The 9,984-nt window shown below is 44.7% G+C and overlaps 1 protein-coding gene across 1 annotated transcript; it reads right to left on the reverse strand.

Moving 5' to 3' along the window:
- Positions 1-378: 378 nt before the first annotated feature.
- LOC117835323 (putative ripening-related protein 5) lies at positions 379-1,231 on the reverse strand. The gene has a single exon (XM_034714681.2). It carries the CDS (start codon positions 955-957, stop codon positions 379-381), a length of 579 nt encoding a protein of 192 aa, XP_034570572.2. The 5' UTR covers positions 958-1,231.
- Between the last annotated feature and the right edge of the window lie 8,753 nt (positions 1,232-9,984).

The raw sequence follows: 9,984 nt of genomic DNA on the forward strand, positions 1-9,984 counted from the left end.
TGGACGAGGCCAACCACCAAAGAGAGCGCGAGGGAGAGGAAAGGAGAGGAGGAGGGCGGTGTAGCCCTGCTGCCACCATCTTTGCAGCCGCGCAGGCTTCCAACGGCCGCTCGAGCGATGGCAAGAGGGGAGCGGCACTGTAAGGGGCAGCGGCGCCGGGTGCTAGGGTTCCGCCCGTGTCGCCCGAGGAGGAGCGACGCGGACCTTCACTATTAGTGCTCACTATATGCTGCATGCACTATTTATTCCATATATGCAGTAATGACGTGGCATACAGTACGCTAATGCAGGGTAATGAGCCCAAGACCTGTATCCTCTACATACACAGCATGTGCTAAGTGACACCAGATAGAGCAGACACAACCCGGTCACAGGCTCTCACTCCTCAGACCATGTGATGTCCACCATGCCGAGGCTCTGGTCGAGCCCCAGGGCGTCCCAGACCGCCGGCGAGGCGTCGACGATGTTGTTGTCGCAGGGCGGCTCGAAGTTGTGCTCGTCGTCGCAGCCGTGGACGGAGTCGCACTCGTCTACCACCTTGGCGTACACGGAGTTGCCGTTGGCGCTGATCCTGATGCGGTGCCCGCAGCGCGCCATGTTGCTGAACCACCCCGTGGAGAGCGCCACCACCTTCTCCTCGTCGCTGTGGTACGCGTTGTCGCACTCCGACGGGCCGCCGCCGTCCTTGCCCTTTTCGAAGCTGTTGAGCGTCAGCACGGCCTTGGTGCTCGCCGTCACCGGCGGCGAGCAGCGGTACTGCGGGTACTTCTTGCCGTCCTCGCAGCAGTCCGGGTCGTTGCTCTTCTCGCAGTTGCCGGACCGGCCGGGGAGGTAGCCGCTGGCGCGGCACACGCCGAGGCCGGCGCCGGGGCGGAGGGAGAACGCCATGTGGGTGGCGGAGAGAGCAACCAGGAGGAAGATCGCCATTGAGGCTACAGCTCTGGCAGTGGTGGCCATTTTTTCTTTCCTAGACAAAGGCTCTGTTCTTGCTCTGCCGTAGCCCTGGGCGGTTTTGTCTGATGGTTCGAGTAACTAGCCGAGCATGGGATGCATACAAATTTTGGGGGTACCAAGGCCTGCATCCACCAAATATATAGTGGTCTTTCGACTTTCCACATGCATGTGAACCTGCACAGATGCACGTGCCGTGCCAAATGGTTTGATGAAGGATTGCCCAAGAAGGCAAAATCCGGTCGCTCGGCTGGTGCGTTCAGGCTATAGGCGAAAGACTTCTGCCGTGCCGTATCAAATGGTTCTGGATTCTTCAACCGATGTGAACACGAGAAGATGATTTGATCTAGACTGTTCAATATTATTCACTCTAAATATATATTTTGTAAGCCTGTAAGGGAGTGCAAGACGGTTTTATATTCCCTATTTTATAACTCTCTCTACATGGAAGATTGCCGATTGATGTCCGTGGTTTTTTTCCTTAAGGATTCTTCACGTAAAAATCGTATCTCGATCTTATTCTCGCATTATTTATTAATAAGTGGTACAGATCTGATTATAAGATTCGATTGAAAAAAATAGAGTTTCAGTCCTGTTCGTCGTGCCGCGGCTGCGGAGCCGATCTGCTACCTTAGTCTCGTCAAGGTGTTCTAAGCCTGTTCGCTTCAGCTTATCAGCCGGCTTATCAGCTATCAAATAGTATTTTTCTCTCACAACAAATCAGCCGAATCAGCCGTTTCAGCTTTTCAGCTGGCTTATAAGTTCAGCCGAACAGGCTGTCTGTGTCTCGCCGAGACGCGTTTGTTCTGTGTGCCCTCACCGACGCAGAGTTCAAGGACGGCATTGATTTTCCGTTGTCATTGCAAGTCGCCGAGTTTCAAGCCCTTGTTTACTTCACCCCTAAGTCCCAACTTTGACACTATGCACAAAGAAGATTCTCCATCACATCAAACTTGCGGTATATGCATGGAGTACTAAATGTAGACGAAATCAAAAACTAATTGCACAATTTTGTTGTACTTTGCGAGACGAATTTTTTAAGCCTAATTAGTCAATGTTTGGATAATAATTCACAAATACAAACGAAACACTACAGTTACACATTTATAGCAAAATGCCAATTTTACCACGTTGGGAACTAATGCTCAAGGTGGAGTCGAAGCTCTATCAGAATCTCTCCTCTCGATTTCCGTCTAAAAAACAGCAGCCACTGCTGTTCCAATCTACTGTGCTGGTGTTGTTCCGCACGAATTCTACTACCACGCGTTTATCGAGGTGCTGTTCGTCAGCCGGAGAAATCAGAGATCACCGCTGGGCGTTGCTGTTGCACGGTAAGCAAGGAGAAGCACCGCTGCTTCTGGATTTTGGGCAATTGTGCTACGTGCACACGGGAACGCTACCAGAAGATTCATTAGCTACTATGCTAAACGTACACGAAGGTGTACCAGAAAGCTGTAGATTATTGCTAGGGTTACACAATATTATACCTAGATTATTTATTGTAGATTATTTTCTTCTGGTTATTTCTTCTCAATGGCTTCTATGAAGTATGATATTCCGCTGTTGGATCAAGATACAAGGTTTGCATTATGGCAAGTTAAGATGCGAGTTGTTTAACGCAAGCTGATTTGGATGATGCGCTTGATAAATTTGGGAACAACGATTCAAAGCCTTGAACCGATGATGAGAAGAGGAAAGATCGTAAGGTCTTGTCTCATATTCATCTTCATCTTTCAAATAATATTTTGCAAGAGGTTTTGTAGGAAAAAATTGTTGTTGCTTTATGGCTCAAATTGGAGTCAATTTGCATGTCTAAAGATTTGACAAGCAAGATGCATATGAATATGAAGTTGCATACGCACAAGTTGCAAGAAGGTAGTTCTGTGCCTAACCATCTTTCGATCTTTAAGGAGATCGTTGCTGACCTACAGTGTATGGAGGTAAAATATGATGATGAGGACCTGGGTCTTATTCTTTTGTGCTCACTGCCTAGTTCTTTTGCAAACTTCAGAGATACCATATTGTATAGTCGTGATACTCTAACAATGAATGAAGTTTATGAGGTATTGCAAGCCAAGAAAAAGATGAAACAAAAGGTGTCTTCTGAAGGTTCCGCTTCCAATGGAGAAGCTTTATCTATTCGTGGCTGGACACAAAAGAAATCAGATGATGGTTATAGAGGCAAGATGTCGAATGGTTATAGGGGCCGTGAGGCAAGAGGTCGAATGGTTATAGGGGCCGTTCAAGGTCTAGAGATAAGGATGAGAAATTATGCAATTATTGCAAGAAGAAGATCGATTTTATATCTGAGTTCTATAAATTGCAGAACAAGGAAAAGAGAACTGTCACATATAAACCGAAAGGAAAATTTAAAGAAGGTAACGCTTCTGATGCTGCTACGAATGGTAGTTCAGATGGTTCTGAGGTTCTTGTTGCTTTTGCTGGATGTGCAAATAATGGTGATGAATGGATTCTTGATTCTGCTGCTTCCTTTCATATATGCATTAATAGAAATTGGTACATCACTTATGATTCTATCCAAAGTGGTTTTGTTAGAATGGGTGATGATAGTCCACGTCAGATTATTGCTATTGGATCTGTCCAAATTAAGATGCATGATGGTATTATTAGAATTTTGACATATGTAAGGCATATTCCAGATATGAGTAAGAATCTTATTTTTTGATTACTCTTGATGGCAAAGGGTACAAGTACTCTGGTGGAGATGGAGTTTTGAAAGTGTCAAAAGGTTCTCTTATTGTTATGAAAAGTGATTTGAAATCTGCAAATTTGTACCGTTTTCATGGTACTACAATTATAAGTGATGCCACTGTAATCTCTAATTCATTATCTACTTCTGATGCTACTAATCTTTGACATATACGTCTTGGGCATATGAGTGAGCTTGGTTTGGCAATGTTGAGTGAGAGAGGACTTCTCGATGGGCATAGCATCAACAAGTTGGATTTCTGTGAGCATTGTGTGTTTGACAAACACAAGAGGGTGAAGTTTAATACCTCTACTCATACTAGTAAAGTTATTCTTGATTATGTGCATTCGGATTTATGGGGACCATCTCGCAAGCCTTCTCTTGGTGGTGCTCATTATATGTTGACCATAACTGATGATTATTCTAGAAAGGTATGACCTTATTTCTTGAAAGATAAATCAGAAGCATTTTCAACATTTAAAGAGTGGAAGATTATGGTTAAAAACCAAACTAAAACGAAGGTTAAAAAGCTTCACACTGGTAATGGCATGGAATTTTGTTCTAATGAATTTAAGTCATATTGCAAATCTAAAGGTATTGTTAGACACTACACTGTTCCTTATACACCCCAACACAATGGTGTAGCGGAGCGTATGGGTTGAAGCTACTTCCACTACTTGCTATCTTATTAATCATTCACCTAGTATTGCCATTGACAAGAAAACTCCAATTGAGGTATGGTCTGGTTCTCCAGCTGATTATTCGCAATTGAGAGTTTTTGGTTGTACTGCTTATGCTCATGTTGATAATGGTAATTAGAGCCTATAGCTATTATGTGCATCTTTCTTGGTTATCAACCTGGTGTTAAAGGTTATAAGTTGTGAAATCCACAAATTTGAAAGGTTGTGATTAGCAAAAATGTTATCTTTAATGAATCTGCTACGTTACCTGACAACCTATCTAGTAGTGCTCCTATTTAGCAAAATTCAAGTATGCGGGTGGAGTATTTTATTGATATTGAGAATACATCAGTAATGATAATGTTGTTGTCCAAGATGTAACTATTGTTCATAATTTACCAATTGTTGATGATTCACCTATTGTTGAGTATTCTTTTCTAGTTGTGCAGCCTCCACAATAGTCTATCAACGAGGTCTTAACTGGGACCTAAGTTCACACAGTTCTTATTCCTTCTCCATGGTCTCCCATTGCTCACCAGCTCTCCTGATGACTAATAGACTAGCTAGTGGGATTTATGCTAAGTCGTTGCCGCATACAACGGTCGAGTGGTTGCACGATGGTTGGGTTAGGCAAGATGACACATCAACTCGGTCCTTAACCGTGACAAGATGGATATCTCCCAACCTTGCTCAACCACAAAGGTACGAGCCCAACTTATTGGCATTTCACACAAGAAACACCCATCCATCTCATCTAAGCATCTCTTTCCTTTATTTCCGGAAAACCTTTTTCCCTTTTAAAAACACTCACGCATTTATTCTTTAACAAAACACATTGTAATCATGATTGAACTAAGTAACAAGGTCCTAAGCATTCTAGCAGTAATTATCATCCAAACAGAGCAAGTCATATTTAGAGATAATTATAGGACATCAAGGAATATTCATAACAATCAAGGGATAGCTATCCAACCATGTTTCAGCAGTAAAACAGTATGCAATTTTATAAAACAGGCCAATAGGTTGTGTTTGCAAAACCAGGATAAATATGCATCAAAAGGTGAGATTGGACTTGCCGTTCTCAAAGCCTTTCAGGAGCTCCTGCTCGCGGTGCTGGTCTTAGAGCTCGGGCTCGTGGTCAAACTCCTCCTCGTGCTCTTCCTCGGGTACTCTGCAATCTACGGCACACACAAACGAGCACACAATAAATAAAAGAAAATTAAGGTTTTACCCTTTGAGCTTCGAATAGAGAATGTGAACGAATAATTGAAGGAATGAGTATTTTCGTGAAATTTGGAGATGCCTCGGTGGAAGTATATTGGAGGATGTCGTGGTCGAATTTGGGATTAATTGGAGGAAGTTTGGCGCATGAAATAACGAGTTAACGGAGTGTTAGGGGCTTAAAACAAGGTTTAGGACTAAACTGCGAGAATTAGGGACCTATTCACGAATATTTCTGGAAGGTGGAAGGGCATATCCGTGAGTTATCTTTGAGAGAGGTGGGAGGGCTGATTTGTGAATATGGGAAAGGAGGGGGTTAGATCGAAATTGGAGGGGTTTTTCCCCTTCTTCTTCCTGGCGCATGAGCACAAGGAGATGGGGGCAAATCCAGCGGCGGGCCGGCCGGCCAAGCTTGCCGGTGGCGAGGACCTTGGCGGGGAAAGGTAGAGGGGGTCGTGGGGGACCCATTTTGGCCCTCACCTTGGGCGGGTGGCGACGGGAGGGGGGCGCCGGCGGCGGTCAGGGAGGCGGCGTCGGGCTGCCTGGCGGCGCGCAGGCGGGAGGGGCGGCAGCGGTTGGGGGCGACGCACAGGGGAGCAAGGAGAGGGCGGCGAGCTCTTGGTGGAGGAGGAGGCCGGGCCTTGGCTCCTTTTATAGCCGGTGGGAGGGGGCGACGACGAGCGGTGCACAGGCGAGCTCGTTAATGGCGGCTGACATTCCTGGCCGGTTGCGTGGTGGAGTGGAGCTCTGCGTGGGGGGCGTGGCGGGGCTGGGCTCGGGCAGCGAGGAGCACAAGGGCGTACAGGGATGGTGGCCGGCGTGGGGAGGCACGCTGGGGAGGGGTGGCGAGCGGTGGCTGGGCTCGGTCAAGGCCGGCTGGCACGGGGCGAGCGGGCGCGCGGGTCCGGATGGCGTGCAGCAGGGGCGCTGGTAGGCCAGCGGCGCGGGGCGGCCAGGCACTAGAACCAGGCCGGGGTGGCGTGGGCGGAGGGGCGCGGGGCCAGGCGCCAGGAGCCGCGGGAGGGTGCGCCAGGAAGGAATGAAAGAGAGAAGGAGAAAGGAGGAAGAAGGAAGAAGGAAGGAAGAGAAGGAAGAAAAACAAGAAAAAGAAAAGAGGAAAAAGGAGAAGAGGAAAAGGAAAAGAAAGGAGAGGGAGAGTCGGCGAAAAATGTGGAAACGGTCGGGCACGCGTGACGGATTTTGATGGGCACGCGGCAAAATTTGCGGAGGGAGAAAAAGGTGACTGTCGGCGTTAGGTGCCGGGACGGTGGGGTCGCCGGGAAGGAAAAGATTTTCGGGAGCTCAACGGTCGAAAGATTTTGAAACAAATTTTTAGCGGGTGATTTGAGTTAGTAATTTTTACGGATGTTACAATATATTATCCTAGTCAAGATAATAGTGCATACAATAGATCAAGATAAAGCAAAAATATCTACTGATATGTCAGGAATAAAGAAGCTTCATAATCAGTTAGCTTATAACATTGAGATACAAATAAATAATACAAAATATATAATGGATGAAATCACAATATAAGATCTATCTATGATAAATGATGATATGATATTATGATTAAGATTTTTTAGTTTTCCTTACAAACAACAATTATACATGAGCAAGGAATTACCTTCATTCCTTATCAAGATAATATTCCATACATAACAGAAGTGCGAAAAACTATAAGTTCTAATGTAGTAAAATCTAAACTAGAACTTTAAGAATCTGATGATAATATGACCATTGATAACTATGCAGATGATGAATTAGGTGAAAGTATAGAAGAATTTCATATAGCAAATTCATGCATAGATTGTATCAGTCTGCAATCACTATCGCCAAATTGGTATAGAGATATAAAATCTAAGAAAGATATAGATAAAATGGTACAAAGGTTGGAAGAAATCCAAATAATTGGAGAAATACCAATGAAATATTGGGATAAGAACGGTATAGTATGTAAACTTAATATAATAAATCCTGATTGCATAATTAAGACAAGTCCGATAGAAGCAACACCTAAGGATATAGAAGAATTCAAGATGCATATTGAAGAATTACTAAAGCTAGGAGCTATAAGAGAAAGTAGGAGTCCCCATAGGTCAGCTGCCTTTATAGTTAGAAATCATGCTGAAATAGCTAGAGGAAAGTCAAGGATGGTTATTGATTATAAAAGACTAAATGATAATACTATAGATGATGGATATAACATCCTAAATAAGCAAGAATGGATAAATAGAATACAAGGAAGCAAATATTTCTCAAAATTTGATTTAAAAGCTGGGTTTTGGCAAGTAAAAATGGCAGAAGAATCAATAGGTTGGACTGCATTCACATGTCCTCAAGGTCATTTTGAATGGTTGGTGATGCCATTAGGTTTAAAAAATGCCCCTGCTTTATTCCAAAGAAAAATGCAAAATATTTTTAATGAAAATCTGGACTTCAAATTAGTTTATATAGATGATTTATTAGTTTTTTTAAAATCATATAAAAAACATGTAGCTCATCTGGAAACATTCTTTAGAAAGGTATAAGAGCATGGGTTAATACTTTCTAAAAAGAAAATGAAAATATGCAAAGAAATATAAATTTTCTAGGCCATGAAATAGGGGAGGGAAAAATTTATTTACAAGATCATATAGCAAAGAAAATTTTGCAATTTCCAGATGCTATGAATGATAAAAAACCTTGCAACAATTTTTAGGAATAGTAAATTATGCTAGAAATTATATAGAAAACTTAGCAAAACTAGCTGGGCCATTATATGCAAAGTTAAGAAAAAAATTGGTAAAAGCATTTCAATTCCGAAGACATAAAGCTAGTAAGAATCATAAAAGAAAAGGTGAAAGAATTAAAACCCCTAGATTTACCTTTAGATGACTATTATTTTGTTATAGAGACAGATGCATCTGAAATAGGATGGGGTGCTATATTAAAACAAAAGCCACATAAATACTCTCCAAAGATAGAAGAAAAAATATGTAGGTACGTGTCGGTGTTTTAGACCAGCAACCCGCCTAGGGGGTACCCTAGGTGGTCTTTTGTGCGGTAAGGATCGTCGAGAATCAAGGAATCAATGGTGACGCAAGGAACACGATTTAGACAGGTTCGGGCCGCTAGATTGCGTAATACCCTACGTCCTGTGTGTTGGTTTGTATTGATCTTGGATGAACTAGAGTTGTTCCCTTGAGGGGGGGTCCCTGCCCGCCCTTATATACACGGGAGGGCAGGGTTACATGTCCGAGTCCTAGTCGAGTACTATTACAGAGTTCTACTCGGTATGGCCCGAGTAGTTTTCCATACACATACTTGACTAGTCCGAGTAGGATACGTCTATCCCTTGTCCTGACCACATCCGAGTACGCCCCTTAGTGGGCCGTCCAAGGTCTACTCATGGGCCTGGGGTATGCCCGACAAGCCCCCGAGTACTTTGTAGTCGTGCGCCATAGTCTCGAGTACTATGGGCACTATCCGAGTAGTTTGTCGAGGTTGCAGTGTCCAAGGTGCTCAAGTACTGTCGCGTGGCTGGAAGGTACTCTTCTTGGTCCTTTAAGCTGCTGCCTGTTCCGAGAGTTTTTTATATGGTACTGCGATGTCAATCGCACTCCATATGGAGTAGCCCCCGAGTCTTAGGTTGAGTCGAAGAGTCAGGCTTAGGGTCAATCCTGCTTTTTGACTTTTTTACCCTCGGAAATCTGAAAAAGAAAATTCTGACCCTCGGGTACGGTACCCGCAGCCCCCGAGCGCTTAGGCGATTTTTGTCATTCAAGTGGTCAGCAATCCATTGAAAAGAGTAGCCGTTTGGTGTTTAAGGCAATTAATCTGCTTAAAATCCATCCGTTGCATAACTGACGCTTGGAATCTGGAGGTGGCGGAGATAAAACTGGAGGGCCCCCTTTTGGTTAGGTTTACGCCCTACTGTAATCTAATCTGTTTTTCTTCCTCCCCTGCGCATCTGCTCCACATTTGCGCCGTCGCATTTGCCAAGTGCTGCCGCCACCATTGCTGCACCTTGAGCGAGATCCGAGGGTGAGTGCATTTTGCTGAGGTTGAAACCGGCGGATGCGCACCAAGAAAATGGGCAAGAAACCCGAGAAGATCCAGGGCAAGGCTCCAGCGGCGAGCAAGGTGAAATCCAAGAAGGGGAAGGAACTGGTGCTGCCGGCGCCGAAGGTGGGGCCGACGAATCAGACTGTGCCGCCGCCACCTGGAGCAACGTGGTAGCATTTAGTGATGAAGGAGGAGTCCGTGCAAGCGCTAGTCGATGCCAAGCTTCTGCAGACGAAGGAGGTACTCGAGTGGCGCCTAGCTTTTGCGAATGCGTGACAATTTGAGGAACACCCTGGCGAGACGGTGATGCTTGCACACTTCGTAGAGAGAGGGTTGGACGTGCCCACCTCCGACTTCTTCAGAGGTATCCTCGAG

The sequence above is a fragment of the Setaria viridis genome, chromosome 9 (assembly GCF_005286985.2).
Source record: "Setaria viridis chromosome 9, Setaria_viridis_v4.0, whole genome shotgun sequence".
In the NCBI taxonomy this organism is placed as follows: domain Eukaryota; kingdom Viridiplantae; phylum Streptophyta; class Magnoliopsida; order Poales; family Poaceae; genus Setaria; species Setaria viridis.